The sequence below is a fragment of the Neofelis nebulosa genome, chromosome 6 (assembly GCF_028018385.1).
Source record: "Neofelis nebulosa isolate mNeoNeb1 chromosome 6, mNeoNeb1.pri, whole genome shotgun sequence".
NCBI lineage: Eukaryota > Metazoa > Chordata > Mammalia > Carnivora > Felidae > Neofelis > Neofelis nebulosa.
In genome coordinates, this window is record NC_080787.1 from 140,172,987 (window position 1) to 140,197,419 (window position 24,433).

Below are 24,433 nucleotides of genomic sequence, written 5' to 3' on the forward strand. Positions count from 1 at the left end.
TTTTTAAATTCCACTATAATTAACATACAGTGTTACATTAGTTTCAGGTGTACAATACAGTGATCAACAATCCTATACCTTATTCAGTGCTCCTCATAATAAGTTGTACAATATTTGTTTTGTTTTTTTAATTTTAAAAAATTTTTTGATTGATTTTTTTTAATGTGTATTCATTTTTAAGAGATGGAGATAGAGCACAAGCAGGGGAGGGTCCGAGAGAGGGAGACACAGAATCCAAAGCAGCTTTCAGGTTCTGACCTGTCGGCACTGAGCCTGACACGGGGCTTGAACCTGTGGATCGTGAGATCATGACCTGAGCTGAAGTCAGACGTTCAACTGACTGAGCCACCCAGGGGCCCCTGTGTTGATTTCATTGATGTCTTCCTGTTGTGGCAAATTCTTTTTTTTTTTTTTTTTTTGGTCATTTTATATGTTTTATTCACATTTATTTTTGTTCTCTAATTATTAATGCAAAAGAGAAGGTAGGGTTAGTCTCTGGTCTTGGTAAAGTCCAAAATCAAATGGCACGGTTTCCTATATTTTTGGATTCTGTACTGCATTTGTCCCACACAATAGAGATGAGCAGTGAGTATAGCAGTAATAGTCATACTCTCCTTCCTACAACAGAAGACCCTGTGAAAGTGGTATTCATAGTTGTCCCCAACTCTTCGACATTATTAATCCATATTTTTCTTTTGAAAATTTTTAAAAAAATTTACATCCAAGTTAGCATACAGTGCAACAATGATTTCAGGAGTAGATTCCTTTGCCCTTTACCCATTTGGCCCATCCCCCCTCCCACAACCCCTCTAGTAACCCTCAGTTTGTTCTCCATATTCAAGAGTCTCTCTTGTGTTTTGTCCCCCTCCCTGCTTTTATATTATTTTTGCTTTCCTTCCCAACGTTCATCTGTTTTGTCTCTTAAAGTCCTCATATGAGTGAAGTCATATGATTTTTGTCTTTCTCTGACTAATTTCACTTAGCATAATACCCTCCAGTTCCATCCACGTAGTTGCAAATGGCAAGGTTTCATTCTTTTTGATTGCCAAGTAACACTCCATTGTATATATATACCACATCTTTTTTCTTTTTTTTTAAATTTTAACTTGTTTTATTTATTTTTTTAAATTTACATCCAAATTAGTTAGCATATAGTGCAACAACGATTTTAGGAGTAGATTCCTTAGTGCCCCTTTCCCATTTAGCCCCTCCCCCTTCCCACAACCCTTCCCATAACCCTCAGTTTGTTCTCCATATTTATGAGTCTCTTCTGTTTTGTCCCCCTCCCTGTTTTTATATTATTTTTGTTTCCCTTCCCTTACGTTCATCTGTTTGGTATCTTAAAGTCTTCATATGAGTGAAGTCACATGGTATTTGTCTTTCTCTGACTAATTTCGCTTAGCATAATACCCTCTAGTTCCATCCACGTAGTTACAAATGGCAAGATTTCATTCTTTTTGATTGCCGGGTAATACTCCATTGTATATATATATACCACATCTTCTTTTTTTTTTTTTTTCTCTTGGTTATTTTATTTTATTTTATTTTATTTTTTAATATATGAAATTTATTGTCAAATTGGTTTCCATACAACACCCAGTGCTCATCCCCAAAAGTGCCCTCCTCAATACCCATCCCCCACCCTCCCCTCCCTCCCACCCCCCATCAGCCCTCAGTTTGTTTTCAGTTTTTAACAGTCTCTTATGCTTTGGCTCTCTCCCACTCTAACCTCTTCTTTTTTTTTTTTCTTCCCCTCCCCCATGGGTTTCTGTTAAGTTTCTCAGGATCCACATAAGAGTGAAACCATATGGTATCTGTCTTTCTCTGTATGGCTTATTTCACTTAGCATCACACTCTCCAGTTCCATCCATGTTGCTACAAAAGGCCATATTTCGTTCTTTCTCATTGCCATGTAGTACTCCATTGTGTATATAAACCACAATTTCTTTATCCATTCATCAGTTGATGGACATTTAGGCTCTTTCCATAATTTGGCTATTGTTGAGAGTGCTGCTATAAACATTGGGGTACAAGTGCCCCTATGCATCAGTACTCCTGTATCCCTTGGGTAAATTCCTAGCAGTGCGATTGCTGGGTCGTAGGGTAGGTCTATTTTTAATTTTCTGAGGAACCTCCACACTGCTTTCCAGAGCGGCTGCACCGATTTGCATTCCCACCAACAGTGCAAGAGGGTTCCCGTTTCTCCACATCCTCTCCAGCATCTACAGTCTCCTGATTTGTTCATTTTGGCCACTCTGACTGGCGTATACCACATCTTCTTTATCCACTCATCCTTCAATGGACATTTGGGCTCTTTCCATACTTTGGCTATTGTTGATAGTGCTGCTATAAACATGGGGGTGCATGTGTCCCTTCGAAACAGCACACCTGTATCCCTTGGATAAATACCTAGTAGTGCAATTGCTGGGTCATAGGGTAGTTCTATTTTTAGTTTTTTGAGAAACCTCCATCCTGTTTTCCAGAGTGGCTGCACCAGTTTGCATTTCTACCAGCAGTGCAAAAGAGATCCTTTTTCTCTGAATCCTCGCCAACATCTGTTGTTGCCTGAGTTGTTAATGTTCTCCATTCTGACAGGTGTGAGGTTATATCTCACTGTGGTGTTGATTTGTATTTCCCTGGTGATGAGTGATGTGGAGCATTTTTTCATGTGTCGGTTGGCCGTCTGGACGTCTTCTTTGGAGAAGTGTCTATTCATGTCTTTTGCCCATTTCTCCACTGGATTATTTGTTATTTGGGTGTTGAGTTTGAGAAGTTCTTTGTAGATTTTGGATACTAACCCTTTCTCTGATATGTTGTTTGGAAATATCTTCTCCCATTCTGTTGGTTGCCTTTTAGTTTTGCTGATTGTTTCCTTCGCTGTGCAGAAGCTTTGTATTTTGATGAGGTCCCAGTAGTTCATTTTTGCTTTTAATTCCCTTGCCTCTGGAGACGTGTTGAGTAAGAAGTTGCTGCGGTCAAGGTCAAAGAGGTTTTTGCCTGCTTTCTCCTCAAGGATTTTGATGGCTTCCTGCCTTACATTTAGGTGTTTCATCCATTTTGTGTGTCTTTTTGTGTATGGTGTAAGAAAGTGGTCCAGGTTCATTTTTCTGCATGTCGCTGTCCAGTTTTCCCAGCACCACTTGCTGAAAAGACTGTCTTTATTCTGTTGGATATTCTCTCCTGCTTTGTTAAAGATTAGTTGGCCATATGTTTGTGGGTCCATTTCTGAGTTCTCTATTCTGTTCCATTGATCTGAGTGTCTGTTTTTGTACCATGTTGTGGCAAATTCTAGTGAAATCGTATAATATTCCTTTTAATAGAAGTGAATTCAGAGACGCCTGGGTGGCTCAGCCAGTTAAATGTCTGATTTAGGCTCAAGTCATGGTCTCATGGTTGGTGAGTTTGAGCCCTGTGTCAGGCTCCATGCTGACAGTGTGGAGCCTGCTTGGATTCTCTCTCTCTTCCTCTTTCTTTGTCCTTCTCTCACTTGCACTTTCTCTCTCTCTAAATAAATAAATAAACTTAACAAAAAAAAAAGAAATTCAAGTAAGTTAAAAAGGTGGTTGAGTTAAAAAAAACAATTACCATAGGTGATACATGGATATGGCAAAGATTGTGGGGGTGGAATGGGAATAAATGAGCTATAGACAAAGAGATTGGAGGAGGAGATAACACTAGTGGTAATTAGTTGCAGTAAGCAGGTGAATAGAAGCTCTGATTGGCTGCTGCTGACACAATGATGATTTCCAGAGTCAAGGAGTGGTGGAAGAAAAAGCTGGGCAGTGGACAGGGGCCTGATCATCCAGGGCCTTGTGTAATCTCCTAAGATGCTTAGACTTGTCCTCTGTGTCCTGGGGAGCCACTGGAGAATTTCAAACGGGAGAGTGAAGTCACCAGGGAAGACACTAAAAGGAAACCAAGCGATTTGAGAGAGCAGGGGGTCTCCAGAATGAGACTATGACCAGTAGCATCAAGAGTAGCAGTAAGGTAGAGACCAAAGGACTATTCACTGCACTTGGCATTGGGACATCTATGGCTCAGGCACGTGTAGTGTAGATTGTAGTGATAGTGGGTGAGGGCTTGGAGAATAAGCCAAATTCCAGTATGCTGAGGGATGAAGGAGAAGACACAAAGTCAGTGGCCTGCTCTTCCGGAATTCTTGGATGAAAAAGGGAAGAGTTGGGAAAGGAAATAGATTTGGCTTGTGTGTTCATTTGTTTTATTTTGCATAAAGAGATCCACACCTTTTTATAGCTAAGATTGTAGGGAAGGTAGGGGCGCCTGGGTGGCGCAGTCGGTTAAGCGTCCGACTTCAGCCAGGTCACGATCTCACGATCCGTGAGTTCGAGCCCCGCGTCAGGCTCTGGGCTGATGGCTCGGAGCCTGGAGCCTGTTTCCGATTCTGTGTCTCCCTCTCTCTCTGCCCCTCCCCAGTTCATGCTCTGTCTCTCTCTGTCCCAAAAATAAATAAAAAACGTTGAAAAAAAAAAAAAAAATTTAAAGATTGTAGGGAAGGTATAGGAGAGGTGGGTTTTGACTGGCTCAACAATTACTCAGGCCCCTAAACATTTAAATAGGATGCTAAGCTAAGTCTGCCTTCCAGCGGAGAACAGAGATCTAACTAACACAGTGAATGCCAACTTCATGAATTTATCAGAGATTTTAGTTACAAATGACTTTTTTTTTTGGTTTGAGACATACAATATTAGTGCCCAAGACAGACTAATGATATCAATTATTCATCTTTATACATTGCCTGTGCTTGTCCCTGTATTTATTATTCATAAGGTAACATTACTGAACATTAGCAAAGATGGCCTTTCTATATTCATTTTCTGTGGCTGCCGTAACCAACGACCACAAACTGGGTAGCTTAATACAATAGAAATGGTTTCTTCTCATAATTTTGGAGGCCAGGAGCCTGAAACCAAGGTGTTGACAAGGTTAATTCCCTCTGGGGAACCTGAGGGCGACTCCTCTCCATGCCTTTCTTTTGGCTCCTGGTTGCTGCTGACAGCCCTTGGCTTTTGCACCTGCAGAATCCCTCTCTGCTGCCATCCTTACATGACCTTCCCCTCTTGTGTCCTTCCTTTTCTGTCTCTTATAAGGACACCCACCATTGGCTTTAGGGCCCACCCTAATCCAGGATGCTATCATTATGATATCCTTACCTTAATTATACCTGCAAAGGCCCTTATTCTAAATAAGGCACATTCTGAGGTTCTGGGTGGACATATATATTTTTGGTGGGGAGGGGCACTGTTCAGCCCAGTACACTTAGTAAATTAAGAATTAATTTCACCATTAATGGAGGATCAGTATAAAAAATAATAATTTGGGCGTGTCCGGGTGGCTCAATTGGTTAAGCATCCAACTTCGGCTGAGGTCATGATCTCACCATTAGGGGGTTTGAGCCCTGCATCGGGCTCTGTGCTGACATCTCAGATCCTGGAGACTGCTTCAGATTCTCTTTCTCTCTGCTCCTCCCCCGCTTGTGCTCTGTCTCTGTCTCTCTCAAAAAATAAACATCAAAAACAATCATTTGAATTTCATTTCTATGTCTTAAAAAGTCAAGATATAATTCACATGCTGTGAAATTCACTTTTTTTTTTTAATCCAAATGTCACCTTTATTAGGTAAAAGTTTGGTTGGAGAACATGGTGTAAAACCATGGACTGACTTTCTCTTTCTTTCTTTCTTTCTTTCTTTCTTTCTTTCTTTCTTTCTTTCTTTCTTTCTTTCTAACTTTTTTATTTTATCTTATTTTTAAATATTTTTAAATTTACATCTAAGTTAGCATATAGTGCAATAATGATTTCAGGAGTCGAATGCAATGCTTCATCCCCTATGTATAATAACACCCAGTGCTCATCCCAACAAGTATCTTCCTTAATGCCCCTTACCCATTTAGCCCATCCCCTCACCCATACCCCCACTAGTAATCCTCTGTTTGTTCTCCATATTTATGAGTCTCTTCTGTTTTCTCCCTCTCCCTGTTTTTATATTATTTTTGTTTCCCTTCCCTTATGTTCATCTGTTTTGTCTCTTAAAGTCCTCGTATGAGTGAAGTCATATGATTTTTGACTTTCTCTGACTGACTAATTTCACTTAGCATAATACCCTCCAGTTCCATCCACGTAGTTGCAAATGGCAAGATTTCATTCTTTTTGATTGCCGAGTAATACTCCATTGTATATATATGCCACATGTTCTTTATCCATTCATCCTTCGATGGACATTTGGGCTCTTTCCATACTTTAGCTATTGTTGATAGCACTGCTATAAACACGGGGGTGCATGTGTCCCTTCGAAACAGCACACCTGTATCCCTTGGGTAAATACCTAGTAGTGCAATTTCTGGGTTGTAGGGTAGCTCTGTTTTTTAATTTTTTGAGGAACCTCCATCCTGTTCTCCAGAGTGGCTGCACAAGTTTGCATTCCCACCAGCAGTGCAAGAGTTCCTCTTTCTCCGCATCCTTGCCAAGTTCTGTTGTTGCCTGAGTTGTTAATGTTAGCCATTTTCACAGGTATGAAGTGCTTAATTTTATTATATCATAGAAGAAGGGAGAGAGAGAAGGAGAGTGAGGGCTACAGGAAGATTGACTGACTGATTTTAAGGAATTGGCTTACACGATTATGGATTTGGCAAGTTTAAAATCTAGGGATAGAGCGGCAGCAAGAGCTGATACTGCAGTTCAAGTCCAAAGGTTGTCTTCTGGTAGAATTCCCTCTTGCTCCGGGAGAGTCACTTTTGTTCTATTCAGGCCTTTGAATGATTGGATGAAGCCCATCCACACTATGGAAGGGAGATCTACTTTACTGAAAGTCCACTGACTTAAATGTTAATCTCACCCTGAGACACCCTCACAGAACTATCCATGCTTCACCAAATATCTGGGCTCTGTGGCCCAGCGCAGTTGACACATAATGTTAACCATCACAGTACCTTTTTATGCTGAATACTTTTCCGTCATTTGGATATACCACACTTCATTTATGCATTCAGCATTTGAAGGACATTTTGATTGTTTCCACTTTTTAGCTATTATGAACAAGGCTGTTGGCAACATTTGTGTGGAGTTTTTCTGTGCATTTCTCTGTCTGTTGCAAAACTGCGCTCAAAGACCTTGACTCCTAGGTTATCCCAATCTCCCTTTTAAAGACTCATGCAGTAAATTTCCCCCTGAATTCTTGACCAGGAAAAAACGGACCTCTCCAGATGAGCTATTAAATTTGAAGTCGGCAGGCAAACCTGATTATTATAGATATCTCTTTTTGAAAGAAAAATACTCTTTTATAGATTCCCCTCCCTGTGTTGAGTCAAAATAACTTTATTACAATATCGCTTTCATATATACAAACTTAACGCTGTATAGAAATTTCTTAATCTTGGTACATTTTTACCCCTGTAAATTTCAAACAGATTTAGAAAAACAGTGAAGTATAAAAATAAACACATTAATGACATAAATTCAATATGCCAGGTTGTGTTATTCCCCTACAATCATTGTGAATAAGAATGTGTAGGGTCAGTTGCTTGCTGTACAGTTTCTTTTGAGTTTATGTTTTCTAAGGACAGGACATTTATGCTACCCTGTGATTTAATTCAGTGCTTCAGATATTTTGTTTGCACACGCACCATGACAGAGTTTCGACTTCATTTGGCATGAACACATTATTTATGTATGAACTCCACCTTTGCTCTTCTCTCATTAACCTAGAATAATTAACGTAGTACTACTAATTGGTACAAACGTAGGTTTTTTTGCACAAATGCAAACACAGGCACTGACATCATGTGGCAGCCCTCCAGAGGATCCAGAAAACGCTTTGTGTAACTCATAAAGCACCATTTGCTGCTTAGCCTGTGTTGGTTGTGATCAGTTTCAGCTAAATATACTGAAAGATCCCCTCATAACCGTGGCTTAGGTAGGAGAGATGTTTATTCCTTTCTCATGGAAAGGAAGACATGCCATGCTTAGTGGGATGGCTCTGGGGTCATCAGCAACCCTGGCTTGTTCTTTCTGCTTCACTGTCCTAGCAACAGCTTTTATCCTCAATGCCACTTCTTGACACAAGCTGGCTGCTGGGGCTCTGGCCTCATTCCAGCCACCTGTGAGGAGGAAAGGGAGGAGGACACCCTGAAGGCCACTTTCCAGGAACAATACAATGCTTTGCATTTCTCCATTGGCCAGAAGAAGTTAGTCCCTGGACCTCACTTAGATGAAGTCAGCCTGAGAAATGGGTCTATTCTGGGCAGGAAGGACAAAAGAAAGAATAGATATTTGGTGGAAAGGTATCAGCTTTCCCTATGTACCATGTGGCCCAATTTTGGTAGGGAGCTGTGCCCTTAAATCAGTAGTCAGACAACAAAAGGGACAAAAACTCAGTGAAAAGCCATTGTTATCTTCATTGTAGTGTCTTAAGAAAACACCAAAAGGGAATAACACTCCTTAGCCAGCAGCAAAGGCCTCTCCCTCTTGCTACCTCTCTTGATAATCTCCCACACAAGATAGCTTCTCCTCATGCTCCTTCTTCACTCCAGAACTATATCCAACCCAGTCAGGGCAGCCTTTCTTTGTATGTATAGTTGGATTCATTGAATCTTGGATTCAATGGAGGTAGGTCCACTGGCTTGGAATTGCTTTGAGCTCTCCTCACTTTGAATGTGTGCACCAAGGAGAACCTACAAAGAAGAACTTCTTGGGTTGTGGAATGGGTTAAAGAATGGGTTGTAGAAAAGTGGAAGTGTGCTCAGATTGCAACGTCAAATGAACCCCTTCCTTTAATTTCAGCTTCAGTTTCCTTCTAGTAAGATACCTGTGGTTGGTTCTCTTTAGTAGAGACATAACATGTTTTTGGGCCATGGGGATACTCTCCTGCTGTGCTACCCCACTGTCTTCAAGGAGTCTGTGTGAGGTGCCTAGCTCCTTCCTGCAGGTTTGCATTTTCTGTGCAGTTTCTTGAAAACCCTCCAGCTAGAGAATTTAGATCCTCGAGGCCGGGGGTTGGGGAGTAGGGTGGGGAGGGAATTCAACACATCAGATTTTAAATTTAATCACCATCTCTTTGAGGGCCTTCAGGCCTTCTGACATGACAGAGAATCATTCACCAGATTTTGAAATTTTTTTCTCTCAAGGAGACACTCAGAACCTTCTCCATCCTTGCTGGGCTCTGGGTGGCATGTCAGTCTTGTTTATGACCAGTTCTGCCCCACCGGAAGACCATTAGCAGCACAGGCTATGGCTGAACTCTGGGCCGGATCTGGGAGGCTCCTTTAGGGGGAACTAAGAGACCAGCTTAGCCACGCCCCCACTCCCAGGAATCTCGTTTGTTTGTTGGGTTTGATTTAGGAGTCTGAGGTCTCTGTTGTCCACTGGCTTTCAGTTCTGTTTCTGGTGGCTTGGCTCAGAGCTCCTTGACTCGCCTCTGCTCCCCGATGACAAGAACTGAGGCAGCCCTTAGGATTGTGATAATGTCTCATATTTTTCAGAAGTTCTTGGCTATGAATTCTTCTCATTAGGACCTGATTTATGTACTTCCAGCTCTCCAAGCTGTGTTCCGTCACTTTTGGTAGATAGCCCACTGTAAATGTTTTTCCAGTCTGAGCAGAAAGGCTGCATGTATCTGTTAATACAAGGTTTTGAATTCAATATCCCAATCCCAGCAACTTCCCACTTTGCTGTCCATTTTCTCTGCAGCAGGGAGATAGTTTGCATATGAGGGGAATCTCTGTCTTAAAGGGAGATAGCTTTGTTTTAAAAGTGATAGATTTCATTCATGTAATGTATCCAATTTGTAAAATGTTTGATAATCCATGGAATATATTATTTAGAGCAGCTGCTTGTATAATTTATAAATATATATATATATATTAAAAAATGTTTACGAGTAGGATGTGTGTTGTATTGATCATGCATGGGAAAGTTCCCTTTTCTTTTTTTCCTTTTTTTTTTAAATAATAAATTTATTGTCAAATTGGTTTCCATACAACACCCAGTGCTCATCCCAACAGGTGCCCTCCTCAGTACCCACCACCCACTTTCCCCTCCCTCCCACCCCACATCCACCCTCAGTTTATTCTCAGTTTTTAAGAGTCTCTTATGGTTTGGCTCCCTCCCTCTCTAACTTTTTTTTTTTCCTTCTCCTCCCCCGTGGTCTTCTGTTAAGTTTCTCAGGATCCACATAAGAGTCAAAACAGATGGTATCTGTCTTTCTCTGTATGACTTATTTCACTTAACATAACCCTCTCCAGTTCCATCCACGTTGCTACAAAAGGCCATATTTCATTCTTTCTCATTGCCAAGTAGTATTTCATTGTGTATATAAACCACATCTTCTTTATCCATTCATCAGTTGATGGACATATAGGCTCTTTCCATAATTTGGCTATTGTTGAGAGTGCTGCTATAAACATTGGGGTACAAGTGCCCCTACGCATCAGCACTCCTGTATCCCTTGGGTAAATTCCTAGCAGTGCTATTGCTGGGTCATAGGGTAGATTTATTTTTAATTTTTTGAGGAACCTCCAGACTGTTTTCCAGAGTGGCTGCACCAGTTTGCATTCCCACCAACAGTGCAAGAGGGTTCCCGTTTCTCCATATCCTCTCCAGCATCTATAGTCTCCTGATTTGTTCATTTTAGCCACTCTGACTGGCTTGAAGTGGTATCTCATTGTGGTTTTGATTTGTATTTCCCTGACGAGGAGCGACGTTGAGCATCTTTTCATGTGCCTGTTGGCCATCTGGATGTCTTCTTTAGAGAAGTGTCTATTCATGTTTTCTGCCCATTTCTTCACTGGATTATTTGTTTTTCGGGTGTGGAGTTTGGTGAGGTCTTTATAGATTTTGGATACAAGCCCTTGGTCTGCTATGCCATTTGCAAATATCTTTTCCCATTCCGTTGGTTGCCTTTTAGTTTTGTTGATTGTTTCCTTTGCTGTGCAGAAGCTTTTTATTTTCATGAGGTCCCAGTGGTTCATTTTTGCTTTTAACTCCCTTGCCTTTGGAGATGTATGAAGTAAGAAATTGCTATGGCTGAGGAAAGTTCCCTTTTCTGACTTCTTGTCAGAAGAAGAATTTCAAATCTATAGAACAGTTGCAAGAGTAGTATAATGGACAGTATTTTATTCTTCACATAATGATTTATGTAATAATTGTTAATATTTTACTGATTGCTGTGTTTTGCCTAATGAGGGTGGGAGGTTTTCATTTTTGCTGAACCATCTGAGAGTAAGTTACATGCATCATGACACTTTACCCCTAAATACTTGCCTGGTATCTCTTAAGACCAAGAATACTCCTCCTCCTCCTCTTCTTCTTTTTCTTCTCCTCCTCCTTCTTTTTAAATTCTTAAGTTGATGATCAAATTGCTGAATTATGGATATTTTATATAGTTCCTGGGCGATGTCACAAATTATTTTTTAAAGCTTTTATTTATTTATTTTTAAATGTTTATTTATTTTGAGAGAGAGAGCACACATGTCTGTGAGCAAGCAAGCAGGAGAGGAGCAGAGAGGGAGAGAGAGAGAGAGAGAGAGAGAGAGAGAGAGAGAGAGAAAATCCCAAGCAGGTTCCATGCTATCAGCACAGAGACCGACTTGGGGCTTGATCTCACGAACTGTGAGATCATGACCTGAGCTGAAATCAAGAGTCAGATGCTGAACCTACTGAGCCACCCAGGCACCCCAAGACCAAGAGTATTCTTCTATGTGACCACTGTACATCATCACGCTCGGGAAGCACCGTGGAGGCGATACTCCATTATACTGTACTAATATGCTAGGCATATTCAGATGTGGGTTTTGATAACTTGAAATCCATGAATGATCTGCCAGGTCCACCTCTGTAGACCTGCACTTAGTGGGTGCCATTAACTTGACTCAAGTGGTAGGTCTTCTAGTGCCATGTCATTGGCTCAAAAATGGACTCAGAGTTCCTTTCTCCACCAACTGTTGACATCTTATGGCCTACGGATTTCCCAAGCTGCAGTGGTAGTTTTTATGCCTTCTTGATTGCAAGTCCCACAGCAGCTGTCAGTTTCCCAAGGATTACCTGTCTCTTGCATGGAACCAGTTCGGAGCTTTGAGTTTGTCCAAGCATGTCTGCCATCAGCCTCCTCTCTGCCGGAAAAGGAGCTAAATTCTTAAGAAGTTGTGTGTGTTATAGTGGATGGAACCAAATTTCCATTATCTAATTTCAGAACATTTGCATCATCCTTCAAACCCATTAGCAGTTACTCCCCAATCTCCCCTCCCACCAGTCCCTGGCCTTTTCCAGATCTTTCATATAAATGGACTAATACAGTCAGCGGTCTTTTGTGACTGACTTTTCCCCCTTAGCATAATGTTTTTGGGGTTCATCCAAGGTGTCAGGATTTTCGTTTCTTGTTGCCAAATGACATTCCAGTGCGTGGGGAGACCACATTTTATGTATCTGCTCATCAGTTGATGGGTATTTGGGTTGTTTTGACTTTTTGGTGATCATGAATAGTGCTGCTGTATACAGTTTTTTTTTTTTGTATACAGGTTCTGTATGACACAAGTTTTCAAATCTCTTGAATATATAAACCTGGATGTGGAATGGTTGGGTCCTGTGTTAACTCTGTGTTTAACATTTTGAAACCTGGTTAACTGTTTTTCATAGCAGCTACACCAGCTGCTTCCCATCATCAGTATGTAAGGGCTCCGACTTCTCCACATCCTTGCCAACACTTGTTATTGTGTCTTGTTCTGGTTATGGTCATCCCAGTGGGTGTTAAGTGCTAGCTCATTCATATTTATTTTTAATGGTCAGTTTTAAAAATTTTGTGTCAAATATGAAAACTGCCTCCAGCTCTTTTTTTTTAAAATTGTGGTGAAATATACATAACATAAAAGCTACCATTTTAACCATTAAAAAAATTTTTTTTTAAATGTTTATTTATTTCTGAGAGGGAGAGAGAGCGCACACAAGCAGGGGAGGAGCAGAGAGAGGGAGAGACGCAGAATCTGAAACAGGCTCCAGGCTCTGAGGTGTCAGCACAGAGCCCGACGCGGGACTCGAACTCACAAACCGTGAGATCGTGACCTGAGCCGAAGCCGGACGCTCAACCGACTGAGCCACCCAGGCACCCTCATTTTAACCATTTTTAAGCGTACAACTCAGTAGCATTAAGTACATTCACAGTGTTGTGTGACCATCACCACTATCCATTTCCAGAACTGTTTGTCATCCTAAACTGAAACTCAGTGCCCATTAAATAACTCCACATTCCTCCACTGGGGATGGAATTCTATTCTACTTTCTGTGTGAATTAGCCTGTCCTAGGTACCTGATATAAAGAGAGTTATACAATAACTGTCCTTTTGTGTCTGGCTTATTTTACTTATTGTAATGTCTTTAAGGTTCATCTATGTTGTAGTATTTGCCAGAATTTCAACCTTTTTATTCATACTCTTTTGTAAGCAAATCTGGAAAAATTTTACATATTAAGCTAATAAAGACAAAGTGCCTCACACTCTACATCCTCCAATAATGGTACTCTGACATGTTTATAAACTATAACTGCCTTAAGACATGTTTGCCCAGCATGTATGCTTAGCAAAGTCTATATAACTGGGATGAATTCCATTCTTTCTCCATAAAAAAGTTATTAAGTGAATTTCATTGACTTCTAGTTTATCTTGTTGATGCAATTTTCCTAGATAAATACGAAAGAAATTATTGGCATTCTCTTAACTTCTTAGATTAAAACTTTGGAACAGACCAAAGCCATTGAAGACCTAAATAAATCCAGAGACAAACTTGAGAAGATGAAGGAGAAAGCTGAGAAAAAACTAATGTCTGTCAAGTCAGAACTGGATTCTACAGAGCATGAGGCTAAGGAGGATAAAGAGAGAGCCAGGAACCTGGTAGAAGCGGTAACCAGTGAAATGAAGACACTAAAAAAATCTCTGGAAGAGGCAGAAAAGAGAGAAAAGCAGGTGGGTAGAAATCTGGTGGTGAAATCTTGTTTAGGAAAGATAGGACAATTCAAAAGCTTGGAAATTATTCATATGCTTCTTCAAAACCAGTTTACAAAGCTTTCTATATCATTTCAATGTATCTGTCTACCCTCTAGCATCTTTTTGGCACTAAAATAACCATAATGATTTACTCTGCTAAGAACAATAATTCACATTTTCATGGCCTGAATTGTAGAAAAGAAAAAAGACGTTCTTATCAAAGCAGCGGAAAGCCTGTGAAATGCCAGTTTCTGGTTGTGGAGAGGTTTTTATTATGTGCACTGATTGCCTCTGAAGTTTGCATCATCCCAGGCTTCAGCCTCAGGAGGGAAGGCTTATCTCCAGCAGAGATCAGTGGCAGGAAACAGTCCCAACTCTCAAACAGTGGCACCCAGACTCGATGGCCAATCTAGCCCAGATGGAAGCCATAAAACAGTCCTCACTCGCTGGCTGGTTGCAAGGAGGAGAGTTTTATCTGGTGAGCACATCAGGAGGTCACGCACAAAGAACTGTACTGGGCAGCCTGACCCCCATTGCTTTTGGGTTTCATCTCCCTCTCTTTCTGAAGCTCAAAAGGGCAGAGAGTGGACTCTCGTCCTAGGATATTTTTTCTCTTTGGCTGCCTCTGCTCTGGCTCATGTGTCAGGCCGAGCCGAGGAAGGCCAAACTATAAACTGCGTGTTCTCAGAGGAAACCCTCTCAGGAATTAAGAGCTTTGACCATATTTGAAAGGGGAGAAAAGTTTGAGGGAAACTTTCTCACCAGGGACACTAGGGGGGAGAGGGTATTATGTTCCCCAAATTGGACTCAGCATAGGAAGGAGGTTGGGATGTGAATGAACACATGGTGAGAATGTTCGGAAGGCAGTTTTCCTGGAGGTAACATCTGTCTTCAGGTTGGAGTGCATCTTTTCCAAAATGGAAGGTACCTCTAGCAAGGGGTTGGCCCGATCTCCCTGATGTATCTGCTCCTGCTTTAGCGCAGAATCACAGTTGATGAGAATGTGAAGGACTGTGAGGCATCTTTTCATCCATTTTCTCCAAGCTCGTCACCTCTCCATGTTTCTTTTTGTGATCGACAGAGAGTAGTCCCGGAGGGTCCGATGTTATGGTTTGTGAGGAGGCTGTTTATGTGATGTCATCTGGTCATTATTTAGAGCTCCTTCTCTTTTCATCAGCTCATACTTTCTTGCCCTTTGTTCTTCCTTTAGTTTAAGTGGTTCCATGCCCACTTAAAATTCCACGTACTTATCAACGGTGTGCACAACCACAGCATTTGTAAAGCACTTCCTAGTATACAGAACACGTACACATCCGTTGTTTTATTTGATCCAAATTTCAGAACAGCTCTGGGAAGTAGGCATATGGTTATTTCCTTCAGGAAGTGAGAACATGGGTCTCATTCCTGGTTGCTTTTCACTGAGATTCTTCACTTGGTAGCCAATGCCACACTAACTGGCATGAAATGCCACCCTAAGTGGCTGTGAAATCACTGACAGTTGGTGCCCGGAAGGACCGTAGGGGGAATTGAGTAGATTCGCCTTCTTATTTTATAAATGAGAGGACTAAGGTAAAAGACAGTAAGTAATTTGCCTACCTCATGTACCTCTGGGTTTTCCACAGGGTTTTGTTTGTTTGGTTGGTTGCATTCAGACCAACAGTAGTCAGCATGTTTTGTTCTCACCCTTAATGTGTGTGTTTGATATTGCAGCTGGTGGACTTCAGGGAAGTGGTTTCCCAGAAGCTGGGCTTGAACATGACCAGTCTTGCACTTCCCGACTATGAAATCATCAAATGTCTTGAAAGACTGATCCATTTACATCAGCATCACTTTGTCACCTGTGCCTGCCTCAAAGATGTGACGCTTGGGTGAGACAGGCACCCCCAAAGCCACTTAAAACTCCTTCATTGAATACCATGTCTCTTGAAGGAGGTAGAGCTAAGTGATGGCACACAATTCTCGATTTCACTAATTCCCGAAACCTTTGAAATTTGATCAGTATGTGAATACCATATACTTTGATGATTGAGCGAGGATCCGTCATTTGCAAAAAAAGGATCTCAGAGGTGCCAGCTGTAGGGAAATGTCTGACACTAAAAACACCTATTTTTTTATTTGCTAGCACTTTGGGACCCAGAAGAGTTCCAGTAGATTGTAAACCTAGAATGGGCAATGGTGGTAGGGAATTTACATTTATGGGACTCCTTTTATGACTTGGGGGCTTTCCTACCCAATTTAATTCTCATAATAGCCATGTGGAGAAGGTTTAGTGTTTGATTTTACAACCTCTCTGGGGCTCAGAGAGGGTGTTACCTACCCAAGATTGCAATTGGTTAGCAACTGAACCAGAAGTCTTACCATGCTGGCTCTGGGTCAAAGGCTGTACTTTCTCTGTTACATCACACTCTTCCAGTTTCTCCTGAATTCCTGTGATCCTGGTGAAAATTGCCCCCATAAAGAAAGGCAGACATTCATAGAATCAAGAATTGAAGCCCCCGAAGTAACAGATTTATGAATGTTACCCATATGATTTCTTTAAAAGGCAATATACCAAATTATTTGGTAAAACATACACAGGGTCTGAGGTCCTGTAAGAAATTTACCTGTTTTAAATGTGGCTGCCAGATCACATTTGGTGGCAGTTTTTCATGTTGCAGCAGGTTGATCTCAGTCCTTGAAAAGTCAAACCCTTAATGTGAAACCTGTCACATGAACTCCTGTACAGTTTTATTCACCAGTTTATCAGATGCACTGACAGCAGGGGTACTTTTTTCAGATTGGGATTTTATTATGACTTTCTGTCATTTTCTGCCTTCTTTTTAAATTTGTATTTCACAGATATTTTTCAGGAAGCCATATTCTTAACTTTATTGAGAGAAACTTTTACTTTTTTGGTCGATTACCTTATTTTTGCCATATGTAATTTTCTAAACAGTTTCTGAAAAAAGTGTTGGTGTCTCATTAAAGGAGAGGGGAAACACAGATTACATCCGAACATTAAGAGAAAAAGCATATTCGGCGGGGCACATGGGTAGCTTAGTTGGTTAAGCCTCTGACTCTTGAATTTGGCTCAGGCCATGATCTCACAGTTCCTGAGATCGAGCTTCAAGTCAGGCTCTGCGCTGACAGCGAGGAGCCTGCTTGGGATTCTTGCTCTCCCTCCCTCTCTCTCCCTCTCCCTGGCTCATGCGTATGCGTGCTCTCTTACTCTCAAAATAAATAAACTTTAGAAAAAGAGAGAAAAAGCAAATTCTAGAGGAAAGGAAATGAGTTGGACACTTACTGATGACAGATCACACAGAGGAAGAGGAAGCAAGGATGTCCTCTGGGAGATGGGTCATGGTCGCCTGGCTTTCTCCCTTGTGTGCAAGGATAGTATAAAGTACCTTTTGCAACTGAATAAACACACCTTCGCAGCCCTGACTGAGGACACGAGCTAGGTCTGCAACAGGCCGGAGAGGCAGAATTGTATTTTCCCCGCAGAAGTCGTCTCTGAAGATCCCCTCACATGCTCCATAGAGACAGTGGCTACTGTTCTGGACCCATACGCACTCAGACTGAAGGAGGCAACCTCACTGTCTGGGTCTCTGGAGGACTGAATTGCTGAGTGGCTTTGCTTCAGCCGTGCCATAGAAAGGTGGGGGGCGTTCAGAGATGGAGGGGTTGTTTTTATACCCCTGTTTTATATCTCTGTTCTCATTTTCCAAATACAGTCTTTAACGAACTTCGTTTATTTTCTCTGTGAAGTTATTTTCAACACTATTCGACGTCACTTTAAAAGCATAAACTCATAAAAATGTTTGTCCATTTCGTGACATAAGAAAAATAAGTTCTATCCGTGTAGATGGTCCATATGCACGTTAACTATTTGTCATTTAGACAAATTGAAATCCCTTAATAAAGCCATTTTCCTCCTTGTTGAAATGCCAGTTGGTTGTTGGCTTTCCCTCCATGGCATTCATTCTAGAGCTGGCAGACCAACCTCACATTTTTGTGTTAGATTTTGTTCTTCTGTAATATCCATGTATATTTTATGTTGGCCAATAAAACGTGTTACGTTGATGGGATTTTCTAACTAGGGTTTTAAAATATTTAACACTAACTCTTCTACCAAATACACTTGAGTGATAATTGCCTTTGAGATTATTATTCTGGTCATTGTCTGGGACATTTAAATGCATGCATAAAATATCTCCATTAGGAAAAAAAAAGAATTAAACCCAGTCAGTTCTACCTTATAGTCTGTCTGTCTTACAGATGAACGGGGGGGGGGGGTGATTCCAGGTCAAGGGGTGGTGGGCTGGAAAGTGGTTAAAGAATGTCTATATTATTTATATTGTAATAATACTTAGGACTTGGATGTGGAGTTTAATTTTCACTGGGAAGCATTTCATGGCTACATAACCTTCGATTGGGAAGGCTCTTGCCCACTCTATGCAATAGTGATTTTATCCACATTATTGTACAACCCCACTTAGCTTCTCCTCAGTAAGTGGGGTCTGTATGCTTCCCTCTCCTCTATGCTGCCTCCACACTGTTATGCCCGTACCTTTGTATAAAAATCATTGCTCATTTGAGGCTCCTTGCTAACTGAATATAACTTTTCTCTTGGTCCTCATTCCAGTTACCTGTTAACATCCTGTATGTCTTCCTACTTAAGATGGTTCATAGTGGGGCTCCTGGGTGGCTCAGTCACTTGAGCATCCAGCTTTGACTCAGGTCATGATCTCACGGTTCGTAGGTTCAAGCCCCACATTGAGCTCTGTGATCTGTTTTGGATCCTCAGTCTCCCTCTGTCTCTGCCCTTCACCTGTCTTCTCTCTCTCTCTCTCTCTCTCTCTCTCTCTCTCTCTCAAAAATAAATAAACATTAAAAAAAAAAGATGGTTCATAGGTGTCTTCTCCAGCCACATTAAGTGCTGCCTTCTTCTCGGGTGACTTTAGTGCCCATAAGGAAAATTCATACAACGTTTTATCTTTAGTTTCTTGGCCTTCTTGACCTTCATACTTTTACCTCCTTTTGTTTCAGCTGTTTAAACCTTAGATTGCAGTTTATAGCAATCCAATTGAAACTCCTGTAAGTCAAAGAGAATTTGGGGGGGTACTCATTTGAAAGATTCAGGAGTAGACTAGCTTCAGCACGGCTAGATGCAGGGATTTAAAATTGTTATTTGGATTCTTTTTGCTTCTACCCATCTTCCTTTTCTCCTTGATTTGCTTGTCTTTGCATGTTGGTCTCCCTTTCTCCTTCTGGTGATGGGTTTCTCCAAGCCCGAGCAAAGATGATAACCAGCAGCTACATGGTCTTTTCAACTCATGAGCTGAGAAAATGAGACACTCTCTGCCTCCAAAACTCATGGAAGGAGTGTCAGGGAAGAAGAGTCTGATCATGTCTTCTTGGCCACGCACTCCTTCCGAACCAAGCATTGTGGCCAAGGGATGAACTCACTGGCCTGCATCCCATGAATCCAACTGGCCTGCAGTGAGGTGGGGTGGGGTGAGGTTCCAAGGTGATCTGTTCAACCAGAACGACACGTAATGACAGAAGGAAAGCTGGACAGGCACACAGCACACATCTATGACCCTTGGTCAAATTTAGGATCTTCTAATCACCTGCAACTTCTCCACCTCTAAAATCTTACAATCTCCATAAACTCTTATCATTGCAGACCTCTATCTCTTACCCCCACGTAAGTGCTCTTTGGGTTTCCTTGGTTCTCATATTTTCTCCCTGCTAGCCTTGCCATCTGGGGTCAGCCTAGATACTCTGCTTCCTTTTTATAGTCATTCTTTTCCCAACACCTTCAATTCCTTGTGCCCTTGCCCCTCATCCCTCAGATTTGAATTAGTCCCAACTAACAATGTTTCTGCTGCTTTTCCTGCCCCACTGGATGAGACTGGAGGAAATCACAGGTGGCCTGGCAAATTCTCACCTGAGCCCTCTGGGCTAACTGGTAATCCTTCCCAGTTCCCCAGTTTGAGCTCGCTGCCATTTTCCAAAATGACTGTTGCAAATATTCTACTCTTCCTCAAGGCTCTTAACCTGTCTTCTTTCTCCACTGTCAGCAGATAATCTTGTCTCCTCTTTCACCCACAAAGTAGAAGCCATTACAGGACATATCTTCAATATCAGACCCTAGAATAGCCTGATATGTGTGCATATATCATGGCCCCTTCCCTCTTCTTGCCTCGGGTTATTTCCTCCGCCTGGCCGCTTGTGTCCTCACTAACTTCATCCTATCAATTGTCCTCTGTCTCGAAAGCGTTTTCAACCTCACTTTCCTTTGTGGCTTCTTTCCCTCAGCATTAAATATGTTCATCTTAAATCAGTCCCTCTACGCCCCAACAACTTCTCCGTAGGGCCTTATTTCCCTCTGTCTTTCTGGTCTCACCTCCTCTTCACACCATCTTCCGCGGCAACCTGGCTTCGGTCTCCACTCACCCGGTTCTCACATTTTTGTTAGCAAACCTCTGTTAGTTTTTCTAAATTAATCAGTTAATCTATTCATTTAGAGAGAGAGCAAGCCTGAGTGGAGGAGGGGCAGAGAGAGAGAGAGAGAGAGAGAGAGAGAGAGAGAGAGAGAATCTCAAGCAGGTTTTGCACTGTCATCATAGACCTGACATGGGGCTTGATCCCATGACCCTGAGATCATGACCTGAGCAAAAATCAGGAGTCAGACACTTAATGGGCCAAGCCACCCAGGTGCCCCAAACCTCTATTAGTTTTGAAGTGTTCATCTTACTAGATCTTTCTGTAACATTTGATACAATTGACCATTTCCTTCTTGAATTATTCTTTTCCATTAGCTTCCATGATGTGACATTCAGCTCATTTCCCCCCTCCCCCCCCCCCCCAGCCTCTCTGGGTTCTTGAGTCAGATTATTTTAAGGTTATAGGAAACAAAAGTGAAATCAGAGGTTAATGTAAGGATGAGTATGGATATGAGTGTTGGTGTGAATCTTGACCTCCCAGTCGGAAGTCAGTGAGGAACAGTTATACATCACAGAAACCAGAATGTGGTTGATAGTCCAACAATTGGAGTGCCAGATGCACGGTACAGGGTGGCTCTCATGGCCGGGTTCTCTTACTGGTCCTATGCTTGCTGGTTTCCTTTGATGTCATGAGGACTCAACTTCCCTCTGTCTCTGTTTCTACTGCTTCAGCTGGTGTCTCAGACGTCTGGCCTCCAGAACTGTGAGACAATATGTTGTTTAAACCACTCAGTTTGTGGACTGAAGATGGGGAAATCATGCCCCATTTTACAAGATTACTGTCAGGATTAAATAATGCAGGGCATTTAGAAAATATCCTGGCATGTGGGGAGTACGCAATGCATGTTAGCGAACAACATTGTTATTGTAAATATTGCTAACTAGTTCCATCTATTCTTGTGGCTTTAATTACCATCTATGCAATGATGATGCCAACCGTTGTCTCTCTAGATCAGACTCCTGTCCTGATCTCGCTGGTGCCGGATGGTGTGGAGAGGACACCTGTAGGAATTGAGCAAAATAGACTTGGGTTCAAATATAAGCTCTGCTGAGTGACTTGGGCTGTTTGATTAACCACTTTGAAAACCCATGTGCTTCAGGACTAAAATAGGAATAACAAGACTAGTTTCCTCACAGAGTCTTTATATAAAGATTCAGTGAGTCAATGTATATAAGGTTTGCAGCTTAGGACATGGATGTCACAAATGCTCAATGAATGTTGTTATATCCTATAGGAATCTTAAACTCAGCATATGCAATGTTGAATATTATCTATCTATCTATCTATCTATCTATCTATCTATCTATCTAGAGCAAGAATGGAAGAGAGGGGTGGGAGGAGAGAGAAAAAGAGAGAGAGAGGGAGGATCTTAAGTAGGCTGTCTGCTCCCTGAGGAAACAAATGCAGGGCTTGATCCCATGACCTCGGGATCATGACCTGAGCTGAAATCAAGAGTCAGATGTTCAGCTGACTGAGCCACCCAGATGCCCCATTTTTTAAAATTTATTTTAATTAGTTTATTTTTTTTGCAATGTTGAATTTATAACTTCTGACTCCCATCATCTTCTCGCCAATAGCCTTTTTCTCTTCTGGGCTCCCTGCCCCAGCCAATGGCCTGACATCTGCTCAAATGTCCAAGACAGAGTTTGGGGAGGGAACTCTGACTTGTTCCTCTTCCTTCTCCCATATCGGATAAATCACAAAGCCCTGTCCGCTCTACATCCTGTCTTCTCTCTTATCTATCTACACTTTCCTTCCACATTAACATCACAGCAGCTTATACCCCATTATCTCTTACTCACTCAGACTTCTCTGAGTGCTGAGCAGATGCTGTGATTCACCACCCAGGTCCTCCCTTTAGGACTGAAGCACTCCTTCAGCTGCCCAGAGCTGTTGGCTCTTGACAATCTATAGCTGAGTTCCTTGCAAGGACTTGCCCTTGGCTGAAGGGAGTGACCTCATCCTGGGTCACAGACTTTTCCCAAAGGCAGTTTGTATCTAGTGACTGGTCAGTGTGGGAGTACAAAGACCTGGCTTTCTTTCCTCAATTCAAGACCACTCTGAAGGGTCATGTCATATTCAGAACTACACCAGCCCGTTAGACCAGCCAAATCCTCTGTTGCAAGTGCGTTATACTTCAACTGCTTCCTCTGCCCAGTCTGCTTTCTTACTTGCCTACAGGTTTTGTTCTAACTGCAATTCAACAAAACTTCTGCCTCCAAATTCCCATCTCAGGGTCTTTCCAGGACCCTTTTTTAGGGTCTTAGGTCTGTCTGACAGATTAATTCATTCTTCTTGTAGCTAGTTATGAAACTATGAAGCCATTTGATGTTTTCCATCATGTAGTTTTATCAATGAATACGTGTTTGTTGATCACTTGGTGGTATAGGATCCACAAAAACTAGAACAACAACAAAAAAGCCCCCAAATATCAATGACTTAAATTACTTGGTTATCTCCTTCTCTTCAGAATTCTCTATAGCGATTCATAACTAGGTTCCAGTATAGTGTTGAGTACCAAGAGATTTTATTCTATATTTCCATTTCCTCTTAGTTTTAACAGTGTAGAGTACAGAATTGACACTACTCCAAGTAGCTTAACCAAGAAAGGATTTATTAGAGGGTATTAAGTGGCTTGCAGAATCATGTGAGGGCTGAAGAATAGACTTGAAGTTTCCTTAGCAATTCCCAAAGGTACACCACAGAATGAGACTACCAAAAGCCGCTGCTACTTCCGTAGTCAGAAAGCCAGAGGATCCAGAATCTCATTGATACTACCAAGATCTGGAAGCTACCACTTTTACGGTGCCTCCTCTCCTGCTGCTCGCTCCATTTCCTGCTGCCACCTGGGCCAGAAGGAAATGGGCGCCTTGTGCCTCATCTCTCAGAATCAAGCACCTTGTGACTCTCTGCTAATGAAGACACAGAAAACCAAGAGTGTTTCTTCTGCTTGCCAAAAGAAATAGCTGTAGCAGTAGAGGTGTGACTACTGTCATCTTCCAGGTCTCACATTTGGGCATCTAGCTGGCAAAACCCAAATTATATCTGGAATCTTTTCTGAAGGGATTCTGGGAAACACAGTATTTGGCTTCCCAATATCAGAAGTGCAGAAAGGCATACTGGAACAATGTTTTTCAAACTTTATGATAAACTTTACTCTAAAATTCAACACACACACACACACACACACACACACACACACACACAGTCACAGTCATGTCTGCCTGAAATAAAAGATTCACAAGACAATGGGATGCCCTGACAGATTCTATTCTAGTCTCTGCTGTGCAATTCTGTACTCCTGTAGGCTGTGCTACTTCATGAAGAAATGCCTGTCTTGACCCCCTAAGTTGACTTCATGACCAACTAATGGATGGCAATGGCAGTTTGAAAAAAAAATACTCTAAGAAGGGAGAAGTGGATGTTGAGTGCTAATCCACGATATCCACTCTACTATATTGTTCCCTCTCCTGCCTCTGGATTAACAAAAATGATTTAAGTCTGCTCAGAGAGGGACTTAGTGATGTGACAGTGTGCAGTGGCCAGGGAATCAGGAGAATGGGTTCCAGTCCTTCCGGTAGCTGTCTCTCCTTCCATAGAGCGTTGGGGTAGCTCGGTGTGCTAATGACCTAACTGACCCGTACCTGGAAAAATTGGGATCTTGTGATTTTTTGTTTGTTTGTTTGTAGAGGACGGATTAAGCCCACAAGGCCATCTTAGCAGCAAATACACTTGTGCATCAACTATTGTACTCCTTAAAAAATTAGTTGGCTTCAATTCAGTTCCTGGTTATGCACATAGGCGTAAAATCTAATGATTCATTCTCAAAGCATGATGGTATGTATTGAATGTGAACTGTACGATTAGTTCACCTGCCCCATGTTTGGAAGGTGATTGTTAATTTCTCTGTTAAAGTTTGCAAAGAATTTAATCCCTTAATGTAGCGCTTTTAGGTAA

At 41.7% G+C, this 24,433-nt stretch overlaps 1 protein-coding gene across 6 annotated transcripts in view; it reads left to right on the forward strand.

Moving 5' to 3' along the window:
- Positions 1-17,712, forward strand: part of CCDC170 (coiled-coil domain containing 170) — a 105,595-nt gene extending 87,883 nt beyond the window's left edge. For all 6 annotated transcript variants that reach the window (XM_058735665.1, XM_058735668.1, XM_058735664.1 and 3 more), the window contains 2 exons: positions 13,727-13,963; positions 15,695-17,712. In XM_058735665.1, coding sequence (XP_058591648.1) covers positions 13,727-13,963; positions 15,695-15,856 — 399 coding nt within the window. In that variant the 3' untranslated portion in view covers positions 15,857-17,712. The remainder of the gene's footprint in view (positions 1-13,726; positions 13,964-15,694) is intronic.
- The last annotated feature ends 6,721 nt before the right edge of the window (positions 17,713-24,433 follow it).